This window comes from Chiloscyllium plagiosum, chromosome 6 (assembly GCF_004010195.1).
Source record: "Chiloscyllium plagiosum isolate BGI_BamShark_2017 chromosome 6, ASM401019v2, whole genome shotgun sequence".
NCBI lineage: Eukaryota > Metazoa > Chordata > Chondrichthyes > Orectolobiformes > Hemiscylliidae > Chiloscyllium > Chiloscyllium plagiosum.
Window position 1 is genome coordinate 16,181,350 of NC_057715.1, and position 19,260 is coordinate 16,200,609.

The 19,260-nt window shown below is 42.2% G+C and overlaps 1 protein-coding gene across 7 annotated transcripts in view; it reads left to right on the forward strand.

The window, feature by feature from the left end:
* The first annotated feature begins 2,901 nt into the window (after positions 1 to 2,901).
* Positions 2,902 to 19,260, forward strand: part of LOC122550492 (gamma-glutamylaminecyclotransferase-like) — a 38,335-nt gene continuing 21,976 nt past the window's right edge. The window contains exons 1-2 of one of the 7 annotated variants that reach the window (XM_043691282.1): positions 2,902 to 2,995; positions 15,678 to 15,806. In XM_043691282.1, coding sequence (XP_043547217.1) covers positions 15,710 to 15,806 — 97 coding nt within the window. In that variant the 5' untranslated portion in view covers positions 2,902 to 2,995; positions 15,678 to 15,709. Of the gene's footprint in view, positions 2,996 to 4,001; positions 4,045 to 8,717; positions 8,826 to 15,677; positions 15,807 to 19,260 lie in introns of those variants that run through there. The other 6 variants (XM_043691284.1, XM_043691281.1, XM_043691287.1 and 3 more) reach the window with 6 other exon arrangements.

Genomic DNA, 19,260 nt, shown 5'->3' on the forward strand with positions numbered 1-19,260 from the left:
GCTCAGACAACAACTCGCCAGAACAAAAGACCCGATACCTATCATGTGCAAGATAAACACAATTTACAGGATTCCATGCAAAGACTGCACAAAACACTATACAGGACAAACAGGCAGACAACTAGCAATCTGCATCCACGAACACCAACTAACCACTAAACGCCATTACCAGCTGTCCCTAGTAGCCCCACACACACATGACGAGAACCACAAATTCGACTGGGACAACACAACGATCATAGGACAAGCCAAACAGAGGACAGCCAGAGAATTTCTAGAAGCATGGCACTCATCCAGGGACCTCATCAACAAACACATGGACCTAGACCCAATATATCGACCACTACAATGATCAACTGGAAACAACAGGAAGAAAACCAAATAAATTCCAGGAGACACAGTACAGCAGCACTTCACAGGAGGTTCCAAAGCACTGAAAATGTCACCTAGACGGGACAAAACATCTGCAAATCAACTTCCAGCTCGGCAAACATATCCACAACTATGACAATTTTTAAGACTAATAACTGCTTATTTCAATTATGACTGGAATATAATAGTTGATCACCTTATTAAACTTACATAGAATTTACAGAATACAACCAGCTGTTTGGTCGAGTTGGCCCGTGCAAGTGCTGTACTTGAGCCTTCCACTATGACTTCAGTACGCACTAATTTCTGTTACCTATTCCTTTCTAGTGTTTGTTTGAGTGTCCCTTGAAACACTGCTATTCATCTCAGGCCATTCCAAGTTTCACATTTCCAGTATTTGCTGTTAAGGAAGTTTCTTTTCCCCCTGAATATCTTGCTGGACTTAGCAGAACTGCCTTCTTTCATGGCCCGTCCTTCGATCTCCTTGGAGTTCTACCTGCAACTCCTCTATTAAAATCCTTTCCTAACCGGAAAGACCTCTTCGATGAGTGTAGCATGTTTTCTGATGCAGTTGATTGAAACAAGTAGTTTGCAGCAGTCTGAGTCTGTTGCGATGTTGATATCTGACGATTCAGTCATTCCAGTTAGTATATGGCCTAACACATAGTTGTGAAAGTTGTCCTTTGCTTTGTTAGCTTTGTAGTGGTACAGCAATGTAGCAAGAACAAAATGGTAAAATATTACACTCGTAGTCATACAGCACAAAAAAAAATCCCTTCGGCCCATCAAGTCTGCGCTGACGTAACTACCATTAAAGGCGTGTGAATCCAAATTTTCTGCACTTGTCCCATGTCCTTGAATATTATGATATTTCAAGTGCTCATCTAAATTTTTTTATTAAAGGTTGTAAGGTTTCTGGTCACTACCTTACAGTGCATCCCAGTTCCCCATCGCCCCCTCAAATTTTTCTCAAACCCCGTCTGAATGTTCTACCCCTGACCTTAAAACAATGATTTATGTTTAACAATATAACAGTAAAGGTGTTTGCAATACTGTTATTCTACCATTTCCCAAATATTCAGATAAAAATTACTTTGAGAATCATAACTGGTAGGGCGACCTGTGAACATTGACATTAGATATTTAGATATGATATATTGATGAATGTGGAAAGAAGCGAAGAGGTTTAGGAAGGATATTCCAGGAAAGTACAGCCAACAATTTTGGAGAGATTAAAATCTGGGATTCTGAAGGGACTGGAGGAAATTACAGAGATGAGGCAAAAGGGCAGGTTCTGGAGGAATTTGGAAATGGGCATGAGAATTTTAGAATCAAAGACTTAGAAGTCTATGAGTAGTGCTGGAAAAACACAACAGGTCAGGCAGCATCCGAGAAGCAGAAGGGCCTTTGCCCGAAACATCGATTTTCCTGCTCTTTGGATGCTGTCTGACCTGCTGTGCTTTTCCTGTACCACTCTAATCTAGACTCTGATCTTCAGTATCTGCAGTCCTCACTTTTGCCTTAAGTCTATGAGCCAATGTACATCAGTGAGCAGCAGGGGTTCTGGCTGAATAGGATCTGGTGTGAACATTGGAACCTCGAATAAATTCAAGTTTATAGAGAATGGAATATATTGCTATAGTGAAGACTAAAGGTAACAATGGTGAAAATATTTCCAGGTGATGTAAAATCCATATTAATTTCAGGGTTGTTGAAAATACATAATGTTGAAGCTTTTCATCTTACACCCGTGACAAATGCAAGAATGTCAAATTTCAAATTATTATTTATACAACTGAAGAAAAGGATGTTGATTGATAAGTTAACCGATTTTCAGAGGTATTGCCATGGAGAACTATAAATTCCCTAATCTCTCGGTAATTCAAAAATGATGCAGGTTGATTGAGTATTGCCTGATTTCTGCTGATTTTGTTTGATTTGCATAGCCAGTTGTAAAATGCAGTTCTGTAAATGGACAGCATTTGTTGAACAGCCTTTAGTGTGCTAACAATTATTCTCAACATTTTCCACAGAGCAAGTGCAATAATGGTTTACCAGACTAATCCCTGAGATGGTGGGAGTGTCTTGATAAAAGGTTAAGGAAACTATGTTCTTTAGTCACTCAAAAAATAAGAAATGATCTTGTTGAAACTTATAAAATTCTTGCAGATTGTGCCAGTGGATTGGAATTTTTTCTCTGGAATGTGATATGAATGCGTGTTACTTCAAGTGTACATGATCCACACCATTAGCTCAACCCCACTAATTATTTTAAACATAAGAACAGGAAAAGAAATAGGCCATTCAGTTCAACATATGATTTAGATTACAGCGGATCTCATATCTGTACATGATTTTCTCCAACATCTCTATCCTGAAAGATCACACATTTTGCATAAGATTTTTATTTTGCATTCTTACAGACAATTCATAAGGAACACTGAATTATTTCCCCATTGACAAGGAGTGGTAGCCTTATTTGCAACACCCTCTGTTATATGAGACTGTCATAATGACACGGATGGTGTCTGTCATAGGATTCATCAAGTGCCTCATTAGGTGATTCATTTTCTCCTCTGGTTTGAGTCAGTACAAGCAAAACTTGTCGCTCCGAGAAACTGCTGTGAGTGTGATGTGTTATTTATACAATTGTTTGTTTATTAATTGGTAAAGATATTGGAGCTCTTTAGAATGAAACATGTTCTACCTGGTCAATATTCAGGGGGCTAGATAGGAAATTAGTAAGCAGTATCTCAAAAATTGTTAGAATACTCCCGATGCATCATGCAAGTGGATACAGGAACAGGAGGATAAGTTGGATCAATGCCTGGGCAGTTGGTGCCAGAAGGAGGGCCTTAGATTCCTGGGACATTGGAACAGGCTCTAAGGGAGATGGGACCTGCACAAGCTGAATGGTTTGCACCTGAAGAAAGTTAGAACGGAATTCCCTGCGCTACCTGATAGGGTGAATATAGTGCAATGGGCTACCTTCAAAGAAGAGGTAGTTCAGATACCAATGAGGTGTATTCCATCTAAGGCATGTAATATAAAGATAGCTCAAGCAAGTCCGAGTTCCTAGGACGACAGGATGTAGAAATTAAATAAATGTGCTTGTATCTGATACTAAGTATTAAATCCAGTTGAGAACCAGGCTGGATATAGAAGATTCAGAGAGGTGGTGAAGCAAAGATGCTGTATAAATAATAAAAGGGATGGTAAACGGAGGAGTGAGGCTGATTAAGGATCAGAAAGGGGATTTGTATAAGGAAGCAAGAAATATAATTGAGGTATGAAATTCACTTTGCATCTGTCTTTATCAAGTGCGACAACGCTATGACTTTCAAGAGGTATATTTTGTTCCTGGGTTGTTTTTGTGAAGAAAGGATGAGAGAGAGTTACCAAGTAGTCTACTCAGAGCTACTGGAGTAAACAATTTGTGAGGCCTTAGGTTTTTTTTTAAAAAATTTGGAACAATAGAAATAGCCTGAATGGGTGAGGTCAAGCTCCTACAGAGCCAGGGTTTTTTAGGTTTAGTTTCTCAGCTGTATTTGCTGGGGTTGAAGATAAGTTTTGGGAGCTGCAGTACATCTCTCTCTGCTACTCTCTCTCTCTCTCTCTCTGTGTTTCAGAGTTTTCTCTTGATGTCCACTCCCCCCGACTGGAAAATTGCCTGTGAGACAATCCATTTTATTGAATTTGCTGAAGAGTGTATTTATAGAATGTTACTATATTGGAGTAGTTACTGTTTAGTAGTTAAATAATCTATCATTCTGTTAATTTTTCCAGTAGAGCGCGGTTATTCCAATCTCTATTTTTCTTTTGCTGTTTGTAACTGTAGTGTTTGAATAAATTGTTTTGCTTAACACAAAACTGGTTTGACCAGTGGAATTGCATCCGGGACACAGCACTGTGTGTGTGTGTGTGTGTATGTGTGTATGATGGGGTTGCTGGGAGCAGGGGTTGGTGCACAACACTCAGTCATGAGAAGGATTTGCAATTAGGAGAAGGAATTACATTGGCTGTCTGTAGTTGAAATTCACAAAACATTAGGACCGGACAAGATAGATCCCAGGACACTGACGGAAATTGTGGAGGTCTTGGCGATAATTTAGTTCAGTCTCCTTTACACGGGAGAGATGAGAATATTATGTCTTTGTTCAAAAATGGTGTAAGGATTAGCTAAGCGAATACAAATCGGTCAGCATCACTTCGATGGTTGGGAAACTTCTAGAAACAATAGTTCAGGACAAATACGTATTAACTAGTAAAAGCCAGTTTCTAAGTGAAGGTCATATTCTCCTAACTTGCTGGAGTTTTTTTGAGTTGAAACTTTATTGCTGGAACAGCACAGCAGGTCAGGCAGCATCCAGGGAACAGGAGATTCGACGTTTCGGGCACAGGCCCTTCTTCAGGAAAGTTTTCGGAGTTTTTTTGAAGTAGCAGAGATGAGGACCTGAGGGCACAGACTTAGAGTAAAGGGAAGATCCTTTAGGTCAACCAGGACACTGACGGAAATTGTGGAGGTCTTGGCGATAATTTAGTTCAGTCTCCTTTACACGGGAGAGATGAGAATATTATGTCTTTGTTCAAAAATGGTGTAAGGATTAGCTAAGTGAATACAAATCGGTTAGCATCACTTCGATGGTTGGGAAACTTCTAGAAACAATAGTTCAGGACAAATACGTGTTAACTAGTAAAAGCCAGTTTCTAAGTGAAGGTCATATTCTCCTAACTTGCTGGAGTTTTTTTAAAGTGGTGACGAAGAATGTGATTGAGGTGTGAAGGGATTTTCAAAAGCCACTAGATACAGTGTGACACAAGACTTGGGAGCAAAGTTAGATCTCATGAGGTAAAAGGGACAGTAAGAATGTGGATTCAAAATTGGCTGAGTGATGGGAATTAAGATTAGAGTGGTGCTGGAAAAGGACAGCAGATGAGGCAGCATCCGAGGAGTAGGAAAATTGCGTATCGGGCAAAAGCCCTTCATCAGGAATGAGGCTGGGAGCCTCGGTGGTGGAGAGATAAATGAGAGGGGGGGTGGGGCTGGGGAGAAGGTAACTGAGAATGCAATAGGTGGATGGAGGTGGTGGTAAAGGTGATAGGTCAGAGAGGAGGGTGGAGCAGATAGGTGCGAAAGAAGATTGACAGGTGGGACAGGTCATGAGGACGGTTCTGAGGTGGAAGGTTGGAACTGGAGTAGGGTGGCGGGAGGAGAAACGAGGAAACTGGTGAAGTCCACATTGATGCCCTGGGGATGGAGGGTCCTGAGACGGAAGATGAGGTGTTCTTCATCCAGGTGTCGGGTGTTGAGGGAGTGGCGCTGGAGGCGACTTCTATAAGGGCACCCGTCAGAGTCTGACGCTCCAGGGAAAATAGCCCCAGCCTACTCAGCCTCTCCCTATTGCTCAAACCCTCCAACCCCACCAACAGCCTTGTACATCTTTTCTGAACCCTTTCAAGTTTCACAACATCCTTCCTATGGAAGGGAGACAATTGCAAGCAATATTCCAAACGTGGCCTAACCAATGTCCTGTACAGCCCCAACATGGCGCCTCAATTCCTGTACTGAGGTCAATAGAGAGAAAATGTTCTCGCTGGTGAAAAAATCCAGAAAGCGAGGGCAGTTATAAACTAATTAGTAAAAGTGATATGAGGAAAAGCATTTTCACGCAATGAGTGGTTGCCATCCAGAATGCACTGATGTGCTGGAGGTAGGTACAATCGAGAAATTCCAAAGGAAAGCAATTTGTTATTTGAAAAGGAATAACTTGCAGGGTAATGGGGGAGACGGTACATTAGGTGAAATGCATATTTGAAGAGCTGGTGCAGACAAGATGGGCCAAATAGCCTTCTCCCTTACGGTAACAATTACTACTTTGAAAAGTTATGTGGATGCAATTTGTGTTGACTAATTTTATTCCTGATGAAGGGCTTTTACTCGAAATGTCGATTTTACTGCTCCTCGGATGCTGCCTGAACTGCTGTGCTCTTCCAGCACCACTAATCCAGAATCAATTTTTTTCTCGTTAACGTCACCTAAAGTCTATTTCAAATATCACTGCCAAACCCGGTTGGAAATATTCCTGGTAGTTTAATCCTTTCTGTAGACCACCTCCAACTTTGTGCTGCACTTCAGCATTAATCAGAAAACAGACCTTCCCTTATCCAAATTCATGATTCTTGATTGTCACCCTTCACCCGCCTTTATCTCCAGTATCACCTGCATGGGATTTCTCTGAAACAAAAACAAAAATTGGATAGCACTATAAAGGATAGCTCTGCTATCTCTCCAAGAACACCACTAGACCTGCTGAGGTTTTCCAGCAGTTGCTGTTTTTGTTTCAGACTTCGAGCATCCGCAGTTCTTTGGGGTTTCTTCTGGGGTGTGTCTCAGCAATGAACAAGAAATTTCTGTTTAATTCATAGCGACTCCGAGGCAATCGGGGTAGTTGTCACCCAAATAGAACAGCACAGGAACAGGCCCTTTGGCCCACCATGTTGTGGCGAGCATGACACCAAATTAAACTGCCTGCCCATGATCCATATCCCTTCATCCCTTGCATATTCTGCCTGTGTGGCAGAAGGCAGAGAGTGGGGATTAAATAGACCTTCTCCAAATGGAAACCAGTGAAAAGTGGTGTTCCACAAGGGTCAGTGTTGGGGCCACAATCGTTCACTTCGTACATTAATGATCTGGATAAAGGAAATGAGGGCATTAGTTTTCAGATGATACAAAGATAGGTAGAGGGTTAGAAAGTATTGAGGAGGTGGGAAGGCTGCAGAAGGATTTGGAAGGTTCGGAGAGTGGGTAAAGAAGTGGCAGATGGAGTACAACATAGGAAAGTGTGAGGTCATGCACTTTGGTAGGAAGTGTAGAATGGGGAGAAAATACAAAAATCTGAAGTGCAAACGGATTTGCGAGTCCTTGTCCAGGATTCTCTCAACTTGCAGGTTGAGTCAGTAGTTAGGAAGGCAAATACAATGTTGTCATTCATCATGATGACTAGATTATAAAAGCTGGGATGTACTCCTGAGGCTTTACAACGCTCAGGTCAGACCACATTTAGACTGTCATAAGCAATTTTGGGTGTCGTACTTCAGGAAGGACGTATTGGCCCTGGAGCAGGTCCAGAGGAGGTTCACAGGAATGAACAGCTTAACATATGAGGAATGTTCGACTCCGGAACTATACTCGATGGAGTTTAGAAGGAAGAGCGGGGGAATTTGATTGAAACTTAGAGTACTGTAGCCTGATCAGAATGGACATTGGGAAGATGTTTCCATTGGTAGCAGAGATGAGGACCTGAGGGCACAGACTTAGAGTAAAGGGAAGATCCTTTAGGTCAAAGATAAGGAGAAACTTCTTTGGCCAGAGAATGGTGAGTCTGTGGAATTCGCTGCCACAGAAGGCTGTAGAGGCCAGGTCATTGAGTATATTTAAAACAGCGATAGATGTGTTCTTGATTGCCAAAGAGATCAAAGGTTATGGAGAAAAAAATAGGAAAAACCTATCAGCTGTGATTGAATAGTGGGGCAGACTTGATGGGCCGAATTTCTGCTTCTGTCTTCAGGGTCTTATTCATGTTCTTATCTAAAAATCCCTTAAACAATCCTAGCCTATCTGCGTCCACCACCACCCGGGCAGTGGGTACCCGACTCCTGGCACTCCTATGTATAAAAAGCTTGCCCACTCTCATTGTTGGGCAACCACTGCTGCCTCACAGCGCCAGAGACCCGGGTTCAATTCCCGCCTCAGGCAACTGTCTGTGTGGAGTTTGCACATTCTCCCCGTGTCTGCGTGGGTTTCCTCCGGTTTCCTCCCACAGTCCAAAGATGTGAATTGGCCGTGCTAAATTGCCCACAGTGTTAGGTGAAGGGGTAAATGTAGGGGAATGGCTCTGGGTGGGCTGCTCTTAGGAGGGTCAGTGTGGACTTGTAGGGCCGAAGGGCCTGCTTCCACACTGTAAGTAATCTAATCTAAGATACTGTGTTTCCAAAAAGAAGTGCAAACCTTGGTGTAATTATAATAACCCTGGGACGGCTCAGGGAGGCGGGGGAAAGAATGCAATGGATTAATTATTAAAAGCAGATCCTAGGTCTCCTCCCACTCTTTGACGTTCAAGACTAACTGCACAGCCCTTGGTGCAATTATAATCAGTGGGACGGCTCAGGGAGGGGGGAAGAATGCAATAGATTAACTATTAAAAACGGATCCAAAAATCTCCTCCCACCGTTTGACGTTCAATTCTGTCGTTTCCCTGTGTCATTCTCTGCAGTTTCCGCTTCTACTGAAGCGGCGACCTTTGCAGGAGTGAATCTTAAAAATTGTTGCTGTAAGTTTTTGCTGCAGTACTGTTGCAGAGCTTCCAGTTTTGCAAATCTCCCTCAAAGTCAGGGGCGGCTTGGCTTTTACCCAGCAGTACAGGAGACCTGCCTGCAACATCCTCAAATAGGTTTGTTAATGTGGCCAATTTCAAACGCTAGAATTTGAGAGAGACCGGATTGCTGTGCTGAAGAGAAATTGAATAGTAGCATTCGAAAGAGAAAGTGTGTTTTTTTGAAAAGGACTTGAAAGCCCTCACGTACTGGGAAAGGGGTGTAATGGTCTAATGGGATAGCACAAGTACTGTGGGGCTGGATGGCTTGCTTTTGCTCTGAGATTCTGATGGACTTGCATTTCCATAGCATCCTTCATTTGTATAGTACCTTTGGTCATCTCAGCATACCTCAAACTGTTATAGCCAATATAATTCTTTGTCTTGTTGTAACAATGTGTGACACCTTAGGCAATTGGAAACTAGTCTAGGAAACTGCAGCAAAGTCTTACAAGGTGATGACCACCTCAATTAAAAAAGAAATCCAATTTTGGGGTTGCAGGGTTTGAGTTATAAAAATAAATCTGGGAGTTTTTTCACTGGAGTGTAGCAGGTTGAGGGGTGACCTTAAAGAGGTTTGTAAAATCATGAGGGGCGTAGGAAAGGTGAATAGCAGATGTCTTTTTTTCCTGGGGTGAGGGAGTTCAAACCTAACAGGCATTTTTTAAGGTGAGGAGAAAAATTTTGAGAAGAACAGGAAGGGTAATGTTTTTTACGCAGAGAGCAGTTCGTGTGTGGAATGAACTGCAGAAGAGGTGGTGGATGCAGGTACAGTTACAACATTTAAAAGACATCTGAGTAAGTTTATGAATGGGAAAGATTTGGAGGGATATGACCCAAATGCAGGCGGATAGGACTAGTTTAGTTTGGGAATATGGTGGGCGCGGACTAGTTGGTCCAAAGGACCTGTTTCCATGCTGTATGAGTCTATGATTGTGACCGGGAGAAAGTGAGGACTGCAGACGCTGGAGATCAGAGTCGAGTCTGTAGTGCTGGAAAAGCGCAGCAGGTTCAGGCATCATCTGAGGAACAGGAGAATCGATGTTTCGGGCACAGGCCCTGCATTTCCAGCACTACACGCTTGACTATGACTGTGACCATCCTGGAATGGTCCATAGAGGGCATAGGTTTAGGGTGAGAGGGGAAAGATATAATCGAGACCTAAGGGGTGGTACGTGTATGGACTGAGCTGCCAGAGGAAGTGGTGGAGGCTAGTACAATTGCAACATTTAAAAGGCATCTGGATGGGTATATGAATAGGAAGGACAAGTTAGACCAAAGAGTCTGTTTCCGTGCTGTACACCTGTATGACTCTATAATGTGCTTCACAGCCAGTTGATACAAAGCAACTGTTGCAACTTGTCAGGAAGGAAAAGCAACGGCCAGTTTGTGTACAGTAAGGGTCCACAAACAGCAAATAGATCATGACTACATAATCTGGTTGAACGATAAATAGTGGCCAGGGCAGCCTTTGTGTGGAGCTGCAGGAGATGGGGGAGATATTATACAAGTATTTTGCATCGGTGTTTACTGTGGAGAAGGACATGGAAGGTATAGAATGTGGGCAAATAGATGGTGACATCTTGAAAAATATCCATATTGCAAAGAAAGAAGTGCTGGATGTCTTGAAACGCATAAAAATGGATAAATCACCAGGACCTGATCAGGTGTACCCGAGAACTCTGTGGGAAGCTAGGGAAGTGATTGCTGGGCCCCTTGCTGAGATATTTGTATCATCGATAGTCACAGGTGAGGTGCCGGAAGACTGGAGGTTGGCTAACGTGATGCTACTATGTAAGAAGGGTGGTAAGGACAAGCCAATGAGCCTGATGTCGGTGGTGGGCAAGTTGTTGGAGGGAATCCTGAGGGACAGGATATACATGTATTTGGAAAGGCAAGGACTGATTAGGGATAATCAACATGGCTTTGTGCATGGGAAATCATGCCTCACAAACTTGATTGACATTTTTGAAAAAGTAACAAATAGGATTGATGAGGGCAGAGCAGTAGACATGATCTATATGGACTTCAGTAAGGCGTTTGACAAGGTTCCCCACGGGAGACTGACTAGCAAGGTTAGATCTCATGGAATACAGGGAGAACTAGCCATTTGGATACAGAACTGGCTCAAAGGTAGAAGACAGAGGGTAGTGGTTGAGGGTTGCTTTTCAGACTGGAGACCTTGTGACCAGTGGAGTGCCACAGGGATCGGTGCTGGGTCCACAACTTTTCATCATTTATGTAAATGATTTGGATGTGAGGTATAGTTAGTAAGTTTGCAGATGACACCAAAATTGGAGGTGTAGTGGATAGTGAAGAAGGTTATCTCAGATTGCAATGGGATCTTGATCAGATGGGCAAATGGGCTGAGGGGTGGTAGATGGAATTTAATTCAGATAAATGCGAGGTGCTGCATTTTGGAAAAGCAAATCTAAGCATGACTTATACACTTAATGGTAAGGTCCTAGGGAGTGTTGCTGAACAAAGAGGCCTAAAGTGCAGGTTCATAGCTCCTTGAAAGTGGAGTTGCAGGTAGATAGGATAGTGAAGAAGGTGTTTGGTATGCTTTCCTTTATTGGTCAGAATTTTGAGTACAGGAATTGGGAGGTCATGTTGCGGCTGTACAGGACATTAGTTAGGCCACTGTTGGAATATTGCGTGCAATTCTGGTCTCCTTCCTATTGGAAGGGTGAGAAGGAAAGATATAAAAGAGACTTAAGGGGCAACGTTTTCACGCAGAGGGTGGTTCATGTATGGAATAAGCTGCCAGGGGAAGTGGTGGAGGCTGGTACAATTGCAACATTTAAAAGGCATCTGGATGCATATACGAATAGGAGGGTTTGGAGGGATATGGGCCGGGTGCTGGCAGGTGGAACTAGATTGGGTTGGGATATCTGGTCAGCATGGACGGGTTGGACTGAAGGGTCTGTTTCCATGCTGTGCGTCTCTATGACTGTATGACTACAATTTCCTTGAGAGATCAGATATACCCTCCCAATCAGTGCTGTTGATATACAGACACTACATCGACTGCAGCAGTTCCAGAAGGCTCACTATTGCCACCTCCTGGAGGACAATTCTGGATGGCGAATTTATGCAGAATGTAGTAATGAACAAATGAGAAAATTACAGAACATTCAGCGCCCCATTTGAATGTTGGGACACATGACAGTGCAGCACTCTCTTGGTATTGTAGTTGATCTTATGCCTCGATCTGATGCTCAGGTCTCTGGAGTGGAATTGAAATGAGACAAGCTGTAGCATTATTGTTAACCTTGAGTGTATGATATCTTAATGAAATCATCATAGGAAATGATGTAATATCATGTGGAGGATTTTGTCTCCAATAAAGAATTTAGTATGGTACAGCAATGCAGTTATACCTAATAACTTCAGAAACTAGGTGAGAGTTATGTGGTATTCAACAAATAGTTTTTAACAATCGCTTATTATGTACAATTACTACATTCACAGGCATAGAAGTGTCTGGGCTAGGAGTTCTTATTTCTCTCTTTATCTAAATTTTTCCGCAAAAGAGTTTTTACTGACAAACCTATACTAGGTACCTTTGTACCTAAGATGATGCTGTAAGTGACGACTTGTAAAATTTTCACTGTACTCATTTGATGATAAAGCTAATTCAATCCAATTAATTCAATTAAAGCTATTTGGTTAGGCAAACAAGCAAAGAATGTAAATAAAATGAGGATTAAAATTAGATTACAAAGGAGAACCAGCTGGAAATATAAAAACAGATTGTAAGAGTTTGTACAAATTCTTAAAAAAGACAAGTTAATAAAATGAGTCAATCCTGTAGAAAGTGAGTTTGGAGTATTAGTGATGGAAAAAAAGATTGCAGTTGAATTGAACAGATATTTGCATCAGTCTTCAATATGGTGGATGCAAGTAAGATTGCAGAAGCAGCTATGAAGCAGGAAATGGAAAGGAGGGAGGAACATGGAGGAAACTACAATCACCCAGAGAACTAATACTGACTAAGTTGTTGGAGTTGCACACTGTTAAAGCCCAGACTCCTGAGACTTTATCCTAAAGTCTTAAATGGCTTGAGTGAGGGGATTAAAGGTATGGTTTGCTAACTTAGTTACTTGATCTGTAAAATAGAAGCACGTTTTTGTTTGCACAGCTAGAATTCAGTAAAGGATGTGATAGAGGTTTATAAATCATGAGGTGCACGGATAGGATAAATAGACAAGGTCTTTTCCCTGGGGTCGGGAAGTCCAGAACTAGGGGGCATAGGTCCCTTTTAAATTTTTCCTCTCTCACCCTAAACCTAAGGGGTACCTTTTTCATACAGAGGGTGGTACATGTATGGAATGAGCTGCCAGAGGAAGTGGTGGAGGCTGGTACAATTACAACATTTAAAAGGCATTTGGATGGGCATATGAATAGGAAGGGTTTAAAGGGATATGGGACAAGTGCTGGCAAATGGGATTAGATTAAGTTTGGAATTTTGGTTGGGATGGACGTGTTGGACCGAAGGGTGTGTTTCCATGCTGTACAGCTGTATGACTCTAATTCCATAATAAGGTCCATGATTCTGCCTTAAAAACTCTGCACTGTCCTCCTTAAGTTGTGTGTCCCTGGCTTTGTGTCAATCTAAACTTTTAAACTGCTGTTGCACTGTTTTTACTTCCTTCAATACTGTCCAGGTGGTGTGACACTGTTACTTTGTATTGACTGCCAGGAACAGCGTGTACCAAGTTGCAACTAGTGGCTTTGCGTTGCAGCCTTTTCATTTTACTCCCTTTGTTTAATTAACGAAAGGAAATTTTCAAAAATTATTTGTCTTGAACAAACTTGTCCTCTTGATGGGCAAAAGCGAGGACTGCAGATGCTGGAAATAGGAGTCTAGATGAGAGTGGTGCTGGAAAAGCAAAGCCGGTCAGGCAGCATCCGAGGAGCAGGAAAATCGATATTTCGGGCAAAAGCCCTTCACCAGGATTGGTTCATGCCCTATCGATGGATCAGTACAGTTATACATAATCTCAGAAACTGGTGCTTCTAATTGCTTAAATTGTCTGGTGGCTAAAGGTATTATTTGCTTGTACTTCAGTTTAGTTTTGCAAATTTCTATCACAAAGATATTGGAGTGTTTAGAGATGGTCACCAGTGCTCGTCATTTTGCCTCCCAACAGAGTATTTGACCTGATGCAGTAATGTGTATATTATCTTGCACTAGAAATGAGGCACTGATCAAGCGATATTGAAGGATGTCAATAGATATTAGAACTAGTTATTAGATACAGCATTGCCCTGGGAAATATACAGTTATTTGAGTACAACAGAGCTGTATTTTTTAAGTGTATGTCAAATGATCCAAATTAAAATGGAATCACACCTTTATACCATCAGGTTGCACAATATGATATTTAATTTTTGTGGGTTTTGATCACAGTTACCTAATGTAGGCAGTCAACAATTTGTTGTAATTTTTTGATAATTTAATGAGTGTTAAGCAGCAGTTTAGATATGATACATTACTTAAAGTTCACTAATGTTCTTCAGGGAAGGAAATCTGTCATCCTCACGTGGTCTGGCCAGCATGTGACACCAGACCCTCAGCAATGTGGTTGACTCTCAGTTGCCCCCTGAAATGGCCTAGCAAGCTACTCCGTTATACCAATTGACCCACAGCAGGTGGACTGCAGTGGTTCATGAAGGCAGCTCACCACCACCTTCTCAAGGGCAACTGGGGACGGGCGATAAATGCTGGCTCAGCTAGTGTCACCCACATCCCAGAAAACAAATGAATGAATAATAAAAAATAACAACAAAATTCTTGTGGCTCAGTGGTGGTGTCCCTACCTCCCAGAGCTAGAAGGCCCAGGTTTAAGTCCTACCTGCTCCAGAGATGTTTCATAAAACGCCTGAACAGGTTGTTTGAAAATATCTGCAAACATGAAAACTGGGAATGGTTCAGTGGTACCAGCAGACTAATAGGCTGTGGGCGATGAATCTATTGGCCTCATTAAAGTTGTGAAGGCAGCATGCTGTTCTCTAATTGGGGAGCTCCTCATCTTCTGGTCCATTCTCCATCTGGAGCCAACAGCCCTGTGAGAGCTAGCTGTTGAGGATTGTTGTGTGATGAGAACCCATCTCTATCCCTTTCATGCAGCAGTGTCATAAGCATGTCTCTTTAAAGGTACATGAACCACAATGTGATCTCCCCCTCCTTGGCAGCTTCATGGCAAGATGAAGCCAAAGTAAGATGTTTATTAAATGAAGTTAATGTTTTCCTTACCTCAGCAGACTTTGTAAATGTGTCCTGACAGTGCACTGATACCAAGAACATTACACCATGGATACAACCTCATATCCACTTGCCTGAGTTGCTGGCTAAACTCCGAGTCACTAGGGGACTGCAAGTAAATTGTATCTCGTCCCCGAAGATGAGATCACGAATTCTGATAACCTTTCGTACTGTAGCTAGAAAAATGTTTTTTAACTATGTCTAGATTTATTGCTGTGTAGCATATGGGGCTGGGGAGAAGGTAGCAAAGAGTACCATAGGTGAATTGGGTGGGGATGGAGGTGATAGGTCAGAGAGGAGGGTGGAGTGGATAGGTGGGAAGGGAGATTGGCAGGTAGAACAAGTCATGAGGATGGTGCTGAGCTGGAAGGTTGGAACTGGGGAAAGGTGGGGGGGAGGGGAAATGAGGAAACTGGTGAAGTCCACATGCAACATTTTAGATACTCATCGAGATGCTTCTTAAATGTTGCGAGAGTACCTGTCTGCACCACTCTCTTTAAATAACTAAATATTAAGATAAAATATATATAAGACTATAAGAAATAGGAGCAAGAATAGACCATTTAGCCCCTTAATGTATGCTATACCATTCAATAGGGTTATGGTTGGTATAGTGTTACTTTTATTTACTGATAATTTTCAAATCATTTTCTCAATAGATTTGAAGTTCACAGTGATCGCCAGTCCTTTGATGTTCATGTTTTCTCTACGAAGTGCACTGGGCATCATCATACGCACTCCAAACTACTGTTGGCAAAAGAAGGTAGATCCTACCATCAGGAGATTTGGTAAAACTCTATCTTATGGGAATGACCAGTTTTGTAGATTGAATACACAAGGGGCGATCATATTACAAATTGATCTCCCTCATGGGGAAACCCTATTGCTCTGTGAAATATATGTATCTATTTTGCCTTCCCAACCCGGTCCTGGCCAGAGTGACCATTTGGGATTGGGTTGGTGCACTATGGTAGAACCTGGCTGATCTGTGGTGGCTTTTTGTGATTTGGGTTGTGCTACCTGAAAGGTCAATAAAACAGATTCAAAAGTAACTTTCAGAAGAGAATTGAATATAAGTTTGCAAAGGAGGACAATGATGGGGATAACAGGAAACCGTAATGAACTGGGAATATTTCAGCAGCTCTTTCAAAGAGCTAGTACAGTCTGGATGGGGTGAATGTCCTCCTTTTGTGTTGGGAGACTCTGAGAGGATATCTGTTCATGGGAGCTTTTTAAACAGGGCTCTGTTACAACCCAGCCAAGTCCTGCCTGCTAATAGTAGAAGAGTGGTTTCGGAGAAGTGATTTTTTTTATGTCAAGTCGCAATGTGGAGACCACAGGAAGTCTAACTCTGCTGGGAAGAAAGGGGCAAAAGCTACAGCAGCTTCAAAGGAAAGGACAGGATATAATCCCACGAGTCTGCTCCACTCCAGTAACGTTTTCATGAAGGTTAACCTTCAAAGAGCAGTGACCTTCAGTATAGCTTCACTCATATCCACTGAACTCTGGTGTAATGTTTAGTGTGGTTTGTTTTCTCACCTGTTTCCTGAACATTCTGAAAAAATTATGTCCATTACTGTTTTGCCAAGTGAAGGGATTGGATTGGGGTCTGCAAATGGCAGTGTATCTCTGACCCTGTGGTTTGTGCTTCAAGTCCTCTGCTGTTCAATGGCTTGTCTATTTTCACACAGATTTTACAACACAGAAACAGACCTTTTCAGTCCATACGGACTGTGCTGGTGTTTATCCTTCATGCAAGGCCCCCTCCCCACTTCTTTACCCCAGTTTATCAATATAAGCCTCTGTTCTTTTCTTCCTTATGTTCATACAGTATTCCCTTACATGTTTTAGAACTGACCAGCCATATTAGAACAGTGTGCGCATTCCCCCGTTCTGAGTAAAGAGGTTTCTTCTGAATTCCCTATTGGGTTTATCAATAATTATTGCATGTTTATCACCTCGAAGTTATGAATTCTCTCCTAAAGAATTGCACTAACTTCGCTGAACTTAAAATCCTTGAACATCCACTACTGCCCTGACTCAGGACTATATGGAGTTTAGTAATATCCTCCTTTTGTGGTACCAAGTAATTCAAAATCTCCTCTGAGTGCTGTCTAGGTACAGCAGCACGCTGGCTCAGTGGTTAGCACACTGCCTCACAGCACCAGGGTCCCAGGTTTGATTCCAGCCTTGGGCAACGGAGTTTGCATGTTTCCCCCATGTTCTGTGTGGCCTTTCTCCCACAGTCACAAAGATATATGCGGGTTCGGTGGATTAGCAGTGGGAATTACAGGGATAGGGTAGGATGGTCGGGATGGGCTGAATGGCCTGCTGTAGGTGTTCTATTCTAATGGTGGAGTGTCCTTTCAGCAACGCTAGAGCAGGTTCACAGCTGATTGGCCCAGTCACTGGTGGCTAATTCAGAATTGTATTGTTACAATATTTTTTTAAAAAGTCTCTGTTCCCCCTTGTTCGAGGGGCAAATGAGTGGTGTGGTGGGGTTAGGGGGGAGCATTTATTAATGAATACTGAGCAGTTGTCTTTATTTACTTGAATAAAAGAATCGCCATCATCCTGTTTTTTTCCCTGTAGCCTCACAAAATCTTTCTTTTGAAGTATTTTTCCAGTTCCATGATTAAAGTATTAAATGTAATTCATAAAAATATTTCACTCCTTTCTTTGCCAGTTGGCTTGAATCTGTTTTCTCTAGTTACCAATCCTCCTGCCCAATGGAAGCTTATCTGCCAAAGCCCTTCATAAATTTGGGCATCTCAAAATCTACCATGAACCTTTTGGAAGGAGAACAATTCAGGCTACGCCAGTCTTTTCATGTAACTGAAGGGGACGGCAATGACCTAATGGTGTTATCGCTGGATTGTTAATCCAGAAACCCAAGTAATGTCCTGGGGACCTGGGTTCAAATCTCACTACAGGGGATGGTGGAATTTGAATACAATAAACATCTGGGAATTAACAGTCTGATGATGATCATGAATCAATACAATGGGCAATAAATGAAGGGCTTTTGCCCGAAATGTCAATTTTTCCTGCTCCTCGGATGCTGCCTGACCTGCTCTGCTTTTCCAACACCACTCTGATCTAAACTCTGGTTTCCAGCATCTGCAGTTCTCATTTTTGCCTATTAAATGCTGGGCCTAGCCAGCAACGTCCTCGTCCTGGGAATGAATAAAATAATCCCAACTCAAATGTTTACTCCCATCAAGATTATGTATGACTAATGGTGAATGTGAGATGTGTTTTCATTTGCAACAGAGAGTCAAATTTCTTAAAGGGTATTTATTGCCCATCCCTAATTGCCCAGAGGACAGTTAAGAATCAACAACATTGTTGTGGGTCTGGAGTCACATTAGGTCAGACCAGGTAGGAATGGCAGTTTCTCTTCTTGAAAGACGTTAGTGAACCAGACGGGTTGTCTCCGATAATTGGAAATGGATTCAGGGCCATCACGAGACCCTTAATTCCAGATCTTTATTGCATTCACAATCCACCATGGCGAGATTTGAACCCAGAACATTACCTGGGTGTCTGGATTAAGAGGCCAGCAATAATACCATTAGGCCATTACCTAACCTTGAAGCAACAGAAGAGGGATTAAGCCGGAATAGTTGAAATTAAACTCAGTGTATTGTGTATTACACAAAGCTGGATAACCACATGACAGGCTGATGGGCTGAATTGAATAGGGATGATGGAAGGCTCATAAGGAGCAGGTAAACCAGTTGTGTTGAGTGCCTGTAAAATTCAATACTTAAAACATATATGGAACGAAGCACTGAAAGTAGATAAGGCAGAGTCTTCTCAAATATGTGGTGTGTCCAAAAATGTCAAGGTGGTTAAAATGATGGATCTGAGCATTTTCTTCATATGGCTGGTATACTTGGTCTTAGTTGAGTTAGTACTGACTTAGTTTCAGACAGATTATACTGACAATATGGAAGGCATGATAATATTTAACAGGCTTTGAAGCAAATGCCTTAAATAATCTCTTGGGAAGTCTCAAAACTGGCATTACAGAACCTTTAGGAGAAAATGAGGACTGCAGATGCTGGAGATCAGAGCTGAAAATGTGTTGCTGGAAAAGCGCAGCAGGTCAGGCAGCATCCAAGGAGCAGGAGAATCGACGTTTCGGGCATGAGCCCTTCTTCAGGAATGAGGAAAGTGTGCCAAGCAGGCTAAGATAAAAGGTAGGGAGGAGGGACTTGGGGGATGGGCATTGGAAAT